Source organism: Setaria italica, chromosome III (assembly GCF_000263155.2).
Source record: "Setaria italica strain Yugu1 chromosome III, Setaria_italica_v2.0, whole genome shotgun sequence".
Lineage (NCBI taxonomy): Eukaryota > Viridiplantae > Streptophyta > Magnoliopsida > Poales > Poaceae > Setaria > Setaria italica.
This window is the reverse complement of record NC_028452.1, coordinates 30479132-30493972: the sequence shown is the minus strand read 5'-3', so window position 1 is coordinate 30493972 and position 14841 is coordinate 30479132. Positions and strand designations below refer to the sequence as shown.

Here is a 14841-nt window from a genome sequence, read left to right as displayed (position 1 = left end):
GGTAAAAAGCATCCATGAACTTACAGTCAACCCGTGATGATATGGCAGTTCCTTCACTCATTTTGTGGGCAGCTGCGCGTGATGCTACCGCTAATAAAAAAAGAGGAGTTCGTTAAGTTACTGATCGTTGCTTCTGAACTATCTTTGTAAATGGAAACCCGGATTTTAGTAATGCTCCGTGCAGTATTAGTGCTAAACTGTGCTACCATTTTTTCCCCTTTTCTCTCTTACAGCACAGTGAAACGCTGTTCTTGCTCAGATTTACCTACTGGAGCGCATTCTGTGTCCTGGAACTGAGAAGAGGAGAGGAGAGGAGAGAGAGGAAGAAGAGAGGAGAAAATAGAAGAGTATGACATGTGGGTCCGTTCACAAAGGGTAAAATAGACCATTCACAACAAGTGCTCATGTTTTTGGAGCTGGAGCACTGCCATCAGCCAAACACGTGCAGCAGCTCCATGTTTTTTTGGAGTTGGTGGAGTGGAGCTAGGAAAATGTGGAGCTGGTGGAGTGGAGCTGGTTTTTCTGGAGTGGAGTGCTCCCAAACACCCCCTATATTGGATATTCTAGTAGAAGCGGTTTTCTGTAATTTATTATCAACAAAATGACTAATAAGTTGCCACAGAACTAAAGTCTCCACAATTTCTTAAGAAACAAAGGAATTCCTACTTTATGGAATTTCTATTCAAGTATAAAAGAGGGGAGGAGAACACGTGACAATTCTTTTTCCTTCCATAAATTATGTATCTACGTTCTTTGCCAAAACAAAGGAAAGGGATAAATGATCAAAAATCTAGATATCTCGTTTTATTCTCTGATTCTTTTCGCATCTTTTATGTCTACTGAAAGGTCATCGAAACATTTCTTCCATAGAAAATTAAAAAATACTTTTTCAGCAGATTGCATTCATGGAAATACAAAAAAAAAACATTATCATCCAAGAGTAAAGAGATAGAAAGAAACTAGCATGGCAAACATACCATCCAGATCTCACTGCATGCTGAACAAGGCGAATACTAAGAGGTGCATATCCAGAAAAGATGTACGATATATCACTAGGGCTGAGATTGACAATAAGAATAGATTAGTAGATGGTGTAACCAAAGATATACAAAATAGTTGCGACAAGCAGAAGAATGGCCATAATTATGCATTTAATAATCATAACAATGAAGCAATGCATTGGAAGAAAACGAATAACTTCTAAAACAAAATTTGAACAGAACTGAAACAAAATGACTCTGAAACATTAGAGATAAAATTTTAGCATAAAGTTTAATCCAATGTATCAAAACCCCCAATTATTGCATTCCTACCAAATTATTAGTGGAAGCAACTAAAGATATGTTAACTCATCTCTGGTACAACTGAAGACTCTAACAATCTATATTACTTATATAGTTACATGGAAGACAAACAGTGCAAGTCACCGGCAGATTTACATGCCGCAATTTTATAGCATAAACTAATATGTGTTTATGTGACCATGCATACATGAAAAGTAAACATAAAGGCAAGTGTTAATACTTTGCTGTATCATTTACATCGACTATAAGCTGCAGAGCTCTTGTAATACCAACCCAATTGCTTCTTGATTCCTGGGAAGCACAATAATATGGCATAGAAGATTAGAAAGGAAAAGATAGAAAACACTGAAGGAGCCATGGACAACTTTGAAGAAAAAGTTCAGTGAGGACAAAATCTGACTAACCTGCTTCTTAAAAAGGCCAGCCTTTTCCAGATTGTATAATAAGTTCATGTGCTCAAAGCCATAGCTATGCAGCATCTCCCGCCTAGAGAGTAGGATAGAAAGCAGAGTAAACAAGGATTAAGCCCACATTCCACAGTATGCTGGAATCTAACAAATAAATTCTAACAGATGTATAACAAATGCAATTGCAGATCAAGAAGACATAAAATGACTGCACCATCCCTAATTATTGTCTCTAATCTCTAAGTCTATATTTTCGTACATGCAAACAATACACAATAAAAGGTAGAAATTTCTTAAGGGTGTACAGGGACTTGTTGTACATTGGAGTATGAAAGATGCCTTACATTTGTTAAAAAGGCCATAACAAATTGTCTTATGTTTGAGGGGCAATTATTATAGCCAATCTGTGACTTGAATGAAGCAGTGTCACAGAATACTGAGAACGATAGCACCCCAACTAGTCACCAATTTCGTGCATCAGGATATCGGAATCAAGACGATGTCTAGCTCGCAGTCAGGGGCCTGGTCCTAGTTCACAAGTCAAAGAAGCCTCTGACAAGACATGTACCCACTTTCAATTTATAAAGGTGAAGGTCTATAAGACTTTGCCTGGCCATCTTGTTGTACAAAACAAAACTTTGAAAACTTGGCCATAAAGCCTATTTATGAATTTCTAATATTGTTCAATATTTAATTGTCATTTATGGATGGTGATTCATCAAATTTTTTAAATTTATTAAGCACTAGCTTGACGCAGGACTGGTGCAAAATACATGGATGCTTCATATTTAGTATGTCTGGGTACCAACACAAATCAAAAGTCAAAACTTTAGTTCATTAAAAGTTGGGAGAAAAAGCACATCCCTGAGTGCTGTAAAGCATTGAACCAAATAATGAACATAAAACTTTCCACAAAAATAAATAAAGGAAAAAAGAAAGCTTGTAAACCTACATAAGCATACCTCAAGTAATCAAAATTCTTCTTTGGCAACCCAGCATTTGTAAGAGAGAGTAACACTAGAAGGCGAAGCACATTTTCAATAGGTTCCTGCTTATGTATCATCTCCTCGACGTACTCAAAGCATCTGGGGATGAAGTTAACTTAGCTCATATACAAACATAATTTGGGAGCAAACAAAAAAATATTGTGGTTTATCAGGATAGAAAACATGTGGCCAAACTTCACATAACATTTTAGGCAGATCTTGTACGAGTATTGAAGTAAAAATATCAATATAAATGCCAGTGTTTCAAAGGCGACAAGATAACCCAAGGCGAGCTGTGTACGCCTAGGCCACAAGGCATAGCTGTTCCCCAACCCCAAGGCGAGCTGGGTCCGCCTGGATCCCTTGGCATCGCCTTTGAAACACTGATAAGTGCAATTCAAAACACAAGTTCAACTTTGTGATAGCTCAAGAGAACTTATTTTACTCATTCACTAAGTTTCCTGCACGTCAATAGAAACAAGCATACAAAAAGGGATACTTTAAGAAAATGGGTAAACTTAATGATAAGTTAAATAGGAGTGATGAATGAACTACAAGAAAATGAAACAAAAGAAAATTAAAGAGCAGTGGAAATGAAATGACACGAAGCTCAGCTGTGCGTTCAAAGGATAAAAAACAGTAATACAACGATAAACTCACATTTCAAAGTTCTGAACCTCCAATATCGTTTGTTCTATGTCTAGTCGGGCATGGAATGAGGGTTTTCCTGTGAAGGATTGCAAGTGTTGCGCCAAATGAACATGCCTCTAAACCATTGCATACAATAAGTTAGTAAAATAATAACAGAGATAGAATGAAGCCATGCAATAAACTCACAGCTATCTCCGGTAGCGAGTGCAATCTCCTCACAAAATCCTTGAGCTCAGAAACAGACTGAGTCTGTTAAAACAACAATATTAATAAATTAATTTCCTTTTCCAATTTCCACATTGTACTAGCAAGAAAGGTAATTTACTGTAAAAAACTAGAAATAAACAGACATTTGCACAAAATTGGATACAAGGTCACACACTTAATACTGAAAGGAAGAAATAAACTAGAAAGTAGCAAGTTATTCATGCTAAGAGTTCAATCAAAGCATGTCCACACCTAGATTTAAAGAGTTGGTATTATTATCCAAGCAAAAAAGATGGAGCTATCAGAGGTGCCCCCCCTAAATCCTCAATAAGACAATTTTATACAATGTGAATGGCATTTTTAACATTTTTCTTATCCTGTAAATATCAAACCAGCTGAATCAAAATCAATTCAATTCATATCACTCCTCAACAGCAGAAAATGCATGTCAATTTTATCATAAATTTCTAATAACAGCAAGAAATGAAACAGACTAAAAAGTGGATATCGTCTAAACTTGACAAACAAGCAAAATACTCAATTCTTATATATAGAGGAGCAACATTTCGACCTTTATATAACATAGGGACTCCTGATTCTAACAGTAAATGGTCTAAAAAATAAACTTATATCAGGAAATCATCTGAAAAAAGAATTAGCACAATTTAATTCTTACGTTGGTGGATTTCACTTCCGCGTAATCTTGCTGAATAGATGTTGCTTTTTGACGTAAAACCTGCAGACAGTACAATTTATAATAATTTAAACTTGATAGAATGATGGCAGCTGTAACTAACAAACTGGAACCAGACTCATTCATAAGCTATGACAACAGCAGGTACAACCAAAACCACAAAAGAATTAGCACAAAACTCTTTCATATGAAATTAACAAGAATTAAAGTCCGTGGAGCAAACCTGAACTACAACTTCAAAGTTGAGGTCACGAATCTCCTTGTACAACTTATCACTGAAAACGAAAGATTGCAAATATAAATTCATAGCTCCACATACAGAAAGATAGCATGTAAGCCTATGTACAATAAGACAATAAAACACATATATTTGCACTACCTACAGTCACAAACAAGTACCAGTCTGAATCCAATATATTTGTAAATTATTAAATGGTAATGTTAGGAAAGTTTTTTTTTTTGAGAAAAGTCAGCCAGAACATTTCCACAGCCAATCTAGATACTCATGAAGGTAACTGATCAAACATCAGAAGTTTGATTGCAGACATTTCACACCATTGCTTTGATTGGAAAGAGTCACAAATAGTAACTTCCAACATATGAAAACTATAGAATCCATTGGTAACAAAAATCTAAACTTTCTACATCCAAAAGTTTCAAACTGTGAAAAATGAATCGTAAGTATCTTGATAAGGCCAATGTTGTCAACAGAGTATCCAAAATAATTTTAAAAAATAGCAACAATGCTTCCTTACAGACAAAGTATTCATAGGCACACAGCAAATTAACAATTTTAGTAATATGTAATTTCTACAATCACAAATACAAGTCGTTTATGACATCTAAAATGGTTTGACTTAGGACAACCATAAAACGACTTATATTTGTGATAGAAAGGGGTATTTAAAAATACAAAAAGGAAATTAATCGTCGCTAATTGAGACAGGGATATTTACCTCGAATTCAGTGGAACCTTAACCTTTTTCCCATCTTGTTGAGTTCCCATGATGCTCGCATCAACTTCCACTGAACCATTATTAATTTGCAGCATCTGTAGAATATTACACGGTCATAGAATTCATTTCAAACAACTTGAGATTCTATATCACACTAGCAATGCAGCTTTAGGATTGTCGAAAATCTCTTCTCTAAAAGTGCATGATAGATCATCTATATTGCACTCAGTTAAGCAAAAAAAAAAATTCTCAGACCTACCATCCATGCAGTGATGATTGCTTATTGTTGCTTTCAGAGCCATAAAGAACAAAATAGGCAAAAAAAAACACAGACGAGCATGCATTAAGCAAAAATCCTAGGCAATATTACCCTGCTTGCTGCTGCACATAAAACAGGTAAGCATGCAGCTGCATATTTATTGCTACATAAAATAAGATTCCAAGATCATCATGTGCAATCTAGCAGCAGGTATTTGCTAAAAGAGCATCATAGTAAGAAATGGAACCTAACGGTACAAGGGTAAGAGAATCAATACAAGGATGGGAAATATCACACCCACTCTACACACTCAAAATGAAAAACCCAAAGCAAATTAGCCATTATGGAATGGCTAAATGCTTTTCATAGATAGTTCAAGAATACCAAATAGGTCACCTCCATATGCACCTTAGCACACCAATAGTGAACCATGAAAGTGTTTATTCGACTATGACATAGTATGCTGCTGCCATTCAAAGAAAAGGGCATTTCAGACATTTGACAGCCTTCAATACACATCTAACTCTTTTTACGCTAGTTTGTATTATTATTAATTAGGAGAATATAGGATATTGAAAGGCATTCTGGAAGACGTTATGTTGAAAAATCTACTGATATTACATTTGTAAGGCCATTCCAAATACCTTTTTGAATATCAGTATTCAACTTAATAGTCACATAAAGTTTGCTGGAGCCAAAACAATTAAGTTAACGGCTAAGAGTTTTAGATGGCCTTTGTTGAAATGTTGACTTTAACTGCATTGGCCCATCAGCAAAATCATTATTGTTCAATCTCATCAGACATGCAGAAATATTAACAGAGAATCTAGTGGGGTCAGAAAGATGGATGCAGCAATCAAATTTTTTTGTTGCATTGAGCATGTAACTGGTAAGAGAAAAGGACAATGTTTCTTGCTGGTTCCATCTTTAGATAAACTGATGTTAGTGTTATACAGATAGGGGTGGTAACTGATCATGGCCCTAACGTCCTTAGTTTTAGCTCACAATCATATAAAAATTTAGCCTGACCCTTTTTGAGCCCGGTCCTTAAATTTTGTAGGCTAAGTTTTTTTAGGCCCTTTACCAGGCCTGCGTACCACCTAAGTGCAATTACGATAAAAGAAAGGATTTGTAGATAGGTGGATAACTAGATTGGCAAGTACTTATAAAAAATAAAGTAAATACTTTATTTTAAAATTCTACCTATCCTTTCTTTTATCGTAATTGCACTTAGGTGGTCCAAGAAGGCCAAGCCATAATCTATATCAGAGCAAATTCCCTCTTTTTATTTGGTAGTCATTCTATACTTGCTGGTTCCATCTTTAGATAATACTTTATTATCAGATGCAAGTTCATAGGCATATGATGATTTTACTGTGGTTAAAAGAAAACACAAACAGATCATATTCTCATGATCTATGCCAGGATGAAAAGCTTCTTTCTACCTCATCCAGCAAGCCTTCATATGTCAACTGAGAGCACATTGGTGTCACCATGTCCACCTGAATGGAAACAAAATTATAACAGATAAGAAAAACTATATAAAATGTATCACTTGATGACTCAAAATAGGAACATATGACAAAAACAGGAGAAATCAAGAAGCGCAACATGATTGTTTTCAGAAATGTAAATCACAGTACAAACAGAATAGAATAGAACATTTACCTCTCTGTCTAATAGAATAACAGTGTTTATCTCCGGAATGCCCATCTATGAATCAGCAAAGGATACAAACAAAACTAATCAGGTCAAATAATTTTAGAAATCTGAGTCAAAAAAAAAAAGGAAAAGATCAGTTGGTGTTACATCATCCATGTTGACCGGATCCTCTAGTTGCATATTATTCAACAACTCTGCAGCTTTGGTAGATGCCACACCCTTAGCCCTAACATTTGGGATAACTCCAAAGGCAAACTGGCAAAAAGATGCAATACTATGCATAACTTCAAGAATCTTATAAGTCAGTATTCCAAAGTACAACAGGGTGTCATGCCTTCTACTTAACAAAATATTTAGAACTTGTGATTTTGCAGATTTATGAAATTGGTAAATACTCCGCACTCTATAGTTCAGTAGCAGATAACAATTTAGCATGTCCATATGGTGCCTCATCCACAAACAGATGCATCTTGCTTCTTGCACATAATATATAAATTTCAAATACAAGGAGGAAGGACATAAATACCTCTAGTTTATGAATCGCTTTTGCAACATGCCAGATAGAACTTGTATCTCCTTCAATGAGACATTCCTAAAAGACATAGGAGCTCAAACGAGATTCAGAATATCGGAACACAAATGCTAGATAACATGCATCAATACCTGCAAAGAATGGTCAAGTTCAAAAGAAAGGACATCATCATCCAATGGAACTAGATACAAAGGGTATTCTCCAAGTGTCAGTTTCTGATGAACTTTCTCTTCCTCCAGGATCTGCAGGTGCCAAGTAAAACAATATAAGCCATATTCCAATAACAGTTTAATTATAAACTAAACATGTTTTATTTCCATTCATCTTCATGGCAGCAAGAAAGACAAGATTGCCTTCAATTAAAGCTCATTTGTTATTAAAACCTCAAATACATATCTGGGAATTAACTATATAGAAGTTCACGATGTTCAACTGGAAATAACATTTCAGGCCTGATATGTATCCTGGGCAACATATCTGTTGATTGAACCAGGTCATCGAACTAGTGACTCCATTGCAACCCATTTAGGCCCTGCTCGGATCTCATACTACAGATTATAAGATTCTAGATACTGGCCTTAGTTTACGCAAAGCAGGATTATATATTATAAATAGGCAATTCCTTACACGCCACTAAAAAATTTGTAATTACATATCTGCCAATGCTTAACATGCCAGATACAATACACAAGGTGGTGTCGTTGAACTCATGTCTAAGCATAGCCTAAGGGCAGAGTAATAAACTGATGGACTAGCTTCGGCTGCCAATTTTTGGAACCTAATTAAACCAATTTTCCACTAGACTCAGCAATATCTACTCTCATGCAAGCTAACCATATCCATCATATGGCAATTGTGATCACTTTGAGTTTTCACTCTTACTAAATTTAAATATAGAATAACTAAATAGCAGTAAGCATTGGAAACTATTCTAAGATCCAACAAACTGGACCTCCAGCACAAATAACAATAAGGAACCACAAAAGGATTAGTCCAAACATAAAAAAGAACAAGAGGTACCTTCTCACAAGCAACAATGCGGCGTGGTACAAAGTAAAGGAAGTATTCCCTTTGGAGCCCTTTAGATTCATCATTCCTGATCTGACTTGCAATGAATTTCATTAAGCTCAGCTGAGAGCGCACAAGATATACAATTTTCAGGCATTCCGTCTGCAAGGGATCAGAAGAGAGAATTCGCAACTCCGCACCATACTCCTGATAAGCAGAACAAGCCACATAATGAGATAAGCAAGTCTGAAACTCCGCAAATGAAATGTGGCAATAGCCTCACCCTTGATATGATGTAAGGGAGTGCAACGAATATTACTGCAATACAGAGTTATGGAAGACAACAAAGCAACATTGCACCTTTAGCAGGGATGTCTGCACGATCAGCGACAGGGTCCCAGCGAGCTTCGGGTCAATGATCAGACACTTCTTCCCCCTTATCTGATATCCACCACAAAGGAAACTTAATTTCTCAATTCAGCATCATCAAATAACAATACCACTGGAGGCCATGGTCGCAACGAGCAGTATGAGACAAGAAACCCACGCTTTTTAGGATGCCGAGTAGGTCCTTCTGCGACTGCTCCCTGCAATTGGAGCAAACAGGCATGTCAGAATCCAGAGGCATAACAGATAGGAAGAGGGGAACGGGATAGGGAGGACCTGAGGGCTGCAAGGTTGAGCGGCGCATTGTCAAGGTTGGGGATCTGCGCCATCTGTCCAGGGATGAGTGAGTTGGAAAGGAACCTATCCAAGTCCGGGTGGATCTCTGCTCCACTCCAGCCTAAGAGAGAGGTGGACGACGAGGGGAGAGGAGAAGAATTAATCAAGTGGTACAGGAATTTTCAGTCTACAGCTAACGCAGAAGGTAAGGTCGCACAGAACTGAGAAATCCGAGCACACGCGAATCAATGGCGACAAGGGAGGAGGCAGTAATCGGCCAATACCTCACACCGATCGAGCGCGCTGCGGCGGAGCACGTCGAGGGACGGACCAGAGGCTAGCTGCGGAGTAGCGGCGCAGTCTGCCGGCCACGAGAGGTGGGTCGGCACCGCGGCGCCCCTTGGCCCTCGTCGTCTCCTCCAGCCGCCCTGCGGGATCACCGGCGTGGGGCGCTGCGGGCGAGAGGAGCTGCGGCGCAGCGGGCACGCACGATTGACGGGAGGTCGCGGCCGGAGTGACCGAGGACGAGACGGGATGTGCTGGGCTAGGCAGCATGGAAACACAGACGGGCTGGGCCAAACATAATGGCCCATAAGGGCCCAGCAATGCAAAATGACGACAGCCCTGTCTCTTTTTCCGGGTTTTTACCTCCCCAAGTTGTTCTCTAGAGATGGGAAAGACCATTATACCCCTCTCAAAGAATGGAGTGAAATTTTACCTCATTCCTTACATGCCACTGCACAGATCAATGATTGTCATATATACCGTGATGAAAATTAAAAATAAGTAGGACACAACATACATTTATATTATTTTAGCTCACAAATCTAACGGATAGATGTTCATATGTTGCATAAGATATGAAATAAGTAGTCCATTCAAACACTGAGCATAACCGCATAATACATATATCTCCAAGTTCTAATACATAGGATCGTTTGTTCTTCCTCCTAACGCTATGCCCTCTACATCTCATGCCCGACGGCGTTGTGCTGGTACTTTCCCCAACTCCAAATCGGCAGCAATCAGCTCATCCTCCTCCTTCCTCCCTCGACGTAAGTTCTATGCTTTTGTTATAAGTTGGTTACCAATAATCAGCTTCGAGAGCATATCAATCTCTAAGTATTGCTGAGTAAAGTACTATGTTGCAAGAAATTCTGAGGAGCAAAATGAAAGAAAAATGAGGAAAAAGAAAGAAAATAAGGAAAAAGAAAGAAAGAGGAAAGAAGAGAAAAATGAATGAAAAAGAGAAAAAAAATAAAGGAGAAAAAGAATAAAATGCTCCTCATTTCTTTGAGCCTCATTAAAGTTTCCAGTTTTTTCAAGATTAAGGATTGATCCATACTTAATTTTTCCAACCATGTGCAATCCGATAACGAGGACTTAATTTGTGCCTCGGGATCATTCATTTTCCACTTGCACATGTCAACTTATCCAAATGTGTGTGTTTCATCCCTCTCCCTCTTCAACATTTATTTTCCATGGCCTTTTTGACAAGTCTCAGTAATCCCAATAGATCTGTCTCTTAGTTTGACACTATTTCAGATATAATATTTTGCTAGGATTGTTTTTACCCACAAAGCTCCACATAAGCCATCCACTTTCATATATGAGTAGAATAGGTTGAAAATAATCTAGTATAGGCTTGAGTGACTTGATGAGACGAGTGTTTCCATGAGCTTTTGCAAGAGAATCTCACTTGTGTTATATTTGCATCTTTTTTGAAAAACTCTTCACGATGGAACAAGGTAAAGTTCTGAAGTTTACTTAATTTCAAGAGTATTGTATTTTTTTTATTGTGGTATGTTCTTTATTGCTAGTCTATCTTCCATGATGAAAAATAGCCTGTCACAACTTGAACTTTAAATGCTGAATAGTTGAGAGAGCAATGTGTCTTGTTATGAATAACTAAGTGCAGGAATGACATCGAAAGGCAATGATGATTTCATGATTTCATCGCTGACATCTGCTTGCTGCGCTCCTGCTGCTGCACATCGTCGTCAGATGGAGATGATCAACTTGGGGGCATGTGGGAGTCCGTGCGTGTGAAATTCATATCCGCTGAAGCTGATGGTCTCTGGCAGATCTGCTGCTGGCATACCGACGCCATCATCCCCTTCCGCCAATGGCTGTGCTGGATCGACTACCAACGAGGCATCATCTTCTACGACATGTCCGACAAGCTGCCCACCCCTACTGTCTCCTACATCTGGTTACCTCTGGACAAGATGCCTGTTGCCAGCAGTCGCAAGGGCACATCCAGCTTCTACTACCGTGCCGTGTCCGTCGTCGACCATGGCCGTGCGCTCAAGTTCATCAATGTCACCTGCCATGATGGCATCTTCTTTGCAGCACTTAAACCCGGCACCGGCTTCACCATCACCTGCCACACCCTCGTGTTAGGTGACGGCAGCATGGGGTGGAAGGAGGACTACATGGTCACCTCCAGTGAGCTCTGGGAGGCCAACCCTCCTGAGCGCCTCCCGCGCGGCATGTTCCCTCAAGTCGACAAGGACAGGCCACATGTAGCTCACTTCCTTTTCATCGAGTTTGGATATGCCAACAAGAAGATGTGGGTGGTCACCATTGACATGAGCACTAAGATCGTGGAGTCATTCTCTCTTTTTATCAATGGGAGGGAGGGCCTTCAAACGGACGACGCGGAGTTGACAAAGCAGAGATTGATATGCTCGTATACATAAGACCAGTAACTAATCAATTTGTTGAAATGTTTATAAATCACGCTGACAGGACAATCTGGATTCTTAGCAAACACAGTACTTCTTTTAGGCCAGGATACTTTACCGAAATTTGTCCTATTGTCTCATGCAGTATAAGGAAATATAAAAAAGAAACATTAGTCTAATAAACAAGCAACAAAAAGGGCATCTTTGTATCTTATGGCCATGAAAACCTTCTGTTTTGTTGGCACATAACAAGACCACACCCTCCAGGCTGAGAGATTCGTCATGCAAAGTAAACTAAATTCCTCCAATAAAAAGTTTGGCATTTCTGATCTGCTGGCACAAGAGTATGGTCCATATGTGTGGCTAGTGGATGCAAGGCACAAGGAATCTACCAAGTCTCAGCCGAATCACCATAAGAATAAGTATGGTCCATATGTGTGGCTAGTGGATGCAAGGCACAAGGAATCTACCAAGTCTCGGCCGAATCAGCATAAGAATAAAAAATCGCCCAATGAGATCCTAGGAACAAAATAACCACTCAAATATGCTCCCACTACCTACTGTAAGGCAAAAAGGTAATATTTATGTACCAAGTCTCGGCCGAATCAGCATAAGAATAAAAAATCGCCCAATGAGATCCTAGGAACAAAATAACCACTCAAATATGCTCCCACTACCTACTGTAAGGCAAAAAGGTAATATTTATGAAGCAACACATCACGGGACATGGTAAAAGCAAGACCCAGTAGCTCCAAATTTTTAACTGCTTGCAGAAAGAAAACCCCTCAGAAACCCCATAGCAGCATGTGCATGTTGCCTATCAAAAGTGCTTTGAGCATGGGGGTTTGCTTGTAGATCGTCATAAGACAAAACTAACCAAAAGTCAGATTCTTTTTCCTAACCATTTTATTAGGAGATGTGAAATCAGCATCACTATCATTTCAGCAGCAACCTTTACAGTATACAGTAAAAACCTAAGCAGTTCTCCACCAGTTTTTACCGCATAAACAAAGATTAAAGCATACTGACACGGAAGCACAAACTTTTCCTAAACATGCATGGCATTCCAAGGAGTCCATTTCATCCGACCACGTGGTGAACCTTTCCTCTTCCCTCCTCTAGAACACGACAAGAATTCTACGAGTGACAAGAACCATTCACTACCCGTTCCAAACAGGCGGGTACGAAAGAGACCCCCATCTCTAACTATAGGATTATAGCAAAAGAAAAAGGAAACATTTCGCAGTACATATAACAGAAAAAAAAAACGCAAAAGCTGTTATGGGAGCACCAATCTTGTACGCTGATGGCTAGAAATGCGCAAGATGCGCGCGCGCAAGCCTATCATCCGAGGCACGAAGCAACCAGGCAAACCATTGCCAGCGCGGCGGATCAAGAACCCCCCTGGCTCCTAGAAAACAAGATACTAGTACAAAACAAAAGGAAAACCCTACGGCGGGCAAACCCCACCGAACTCAGAGCAGAGCGGCGGACCGACGGCGAGAGAGGCGGGGACGGAGGGGATGTTTACCTGCGGCGGCGGCGCGGGTTGGTCGGGCGGATCCGATCAGATCCGGCGGAGGGGGAGACGGGAGGAGGCGGGGTGGATGAGGATGAGATGGTAACAAGTTGGGGAGTGCTCGTCTCAGATCCGACCCGGCCGCAGCGCACGCCGAGCTGGGCCGCGCGCCGGCCCATCTCCCCCGCGGCCGTCGGATTGGATTTGGTCGGATCGGGCGGTCCGGTGGACGCCTGGGTGGGTTGGGTGGCGGACAGCGACCCGTACCCACCAAACTCCCCTCCCACTCTCCCAGGCCGAGGCGGGGTGATTTTAATTTGGTCGCATGGGTCGCTGCGACGTGGGCCCGGTCCCCGGAGCCGCGTGGTTCTCGCCCCCCGCTCCACAACCGCCCCACGGTGGGGCCCACGAGGCGCTGCTGGTGCCGCTTGGTGCAGGGGGGAGTCGGCGTGACAGCACGAACACGGCCTGGCTAATGACGCGCTGTCGGGGAGCGTTTGGTTCTTTTGATTATTTTTAGTATGTGTCTCATCGAATGTACAGATACTAATTAGGAGTATTAAACATAGATTATTTATAAAACCCATTATATAAGTGGAGGCTAAATGGCGAGACGAATCTATTAAACCTAATTAATCCATCATTAGCAAATGTTTACTGCATTGTCAAATCATGGACTAATTAGGCTTAACAGATTCATCTCGCCGTTTAGCCTCCACTTATATAATAGATTTTGTAAATAGTCTACATTTAATACTCCTAATTAGTATCTAAACATCCGATGTGACGGGTGCTAAACCGGAACCAAACCAGACCTTAGTGTCCAGGTTCATAGTCACCATTAGCCTCAAATCACAGCAGCAAACTTAACTGTCCTGAATCATGATCAATCTGTCTCTACTACTCATTCAAAACAAAAGGGAAACTTGAACTGTCCTGCCTAGGCTTATGTTATCAGTGTTTTTGTTGAAATGCGGCTAACTTTAATTTGCTGGCGCAGTGGCAGGCTAAGGGTGCGTTTGGTTGGGAGACAATGTAGAACGGGACGGTCCCGTTCCAGTTTTTCGGGATGGGATGATCCCATTTCTTGTTTGGTTGAATGGGATGGGATGATCCCATTTTTTGTTTGGTTGGAGAGATCGCTATAGACGGGACGAGCACCGTTTTCTTCTCCTGTTAACACCGTTCGTGGGACCCACCTGTCATACTAACAGGTATTTTCTTCCTCCACCGGCCGGCCGCGGTGGAGCTCGCGCCCGTCGGCCGACTGACCCACCTTCTCACGAGCTCCCGAACGCAACCTGCA

The 14841-nt window shown here is 40.3% G+C and overlaps 1 protein-coding gene across 2 annotated transcripts in view; it reads right to left on the bottom strand.

Annotated features, from left to right (window-relative positions):
• The window catches only part of LOC101782932 (vacuolar protein-sorting-associated protein 33 homolog), a 17642-nt gene extending 3933 nt beyond the window's left edge, over window positions 1-13709 (bottom strand). Inside the window, exons 1-20 of one of the 2 annotated variants that reach the window (XM_012844820.3) lie at window positions 13548-13709; window positions 9614-10065; window positions 9330-9450; window positions 9214-9253; window positions 9027-9107; window positions 8679-8873; window positions 7790-7900; window positions 7653-7718; window positions 7274-7381; window positions 7133-7177; window positions 6910-6966; window positions 5206-5300; window positions 4473-4524; window positions 4232-4291; window positions 3535-3597; window positions 3358-3464; window positions 2674-2796; window positions 1709-1790; window positions 1525-1595; window positions 978-1058 (exon numbers count right to left, since the gene is read on the bottom strand). In XM_012844820.3, coding sequence (XP_012700274.1) covers window positions 978-1058; window positions 1525-1595; window positions 1709-1790; window positions 2674-2796; window positions 3358-3464; window positions 3535-3597; window positions 4232-4291; window positions 4473-4524; window positions 5206-5300; window positions 6910-6966; window positions 7133-7177; window positions 7274-7381; window positions 7653-7718; window positions 7790-7900; window positions 8679-8873; window positions 9027-9107; window positions 9214-9253; window positions 9330-9382 — 1490 coding nt within the window. In that variant the 5' untranslated portion in view covers window positions 9383-9450; window positions 9614-10065; window positions 13548-13709. The remainder of the gene's footprint in view (window positions 1-977; window positions 1059-1524; window positions 1596-1708; window positions 1791-2673; window positions 2797-3357; window positions 3465-3534; window positions 3598-4231; window positions 4292-4472; window positions 4525-5205; window positions 5301-6909; window positions 6967-7132; window positions 7178-7273; window positions 7382-7652; window positions 7719-7789; window positions 7901-8678; window positions 8874-9026; window positions 9108-9213; window positions 9254-9329; window positions 9451-9613; window positions 10066-13547) is intronic. The other variant, XM_004962442.4, reaches the window with a different exon arrangement.
• Window positions 13710-14841: the final 1132 nt, after the last annotated feature.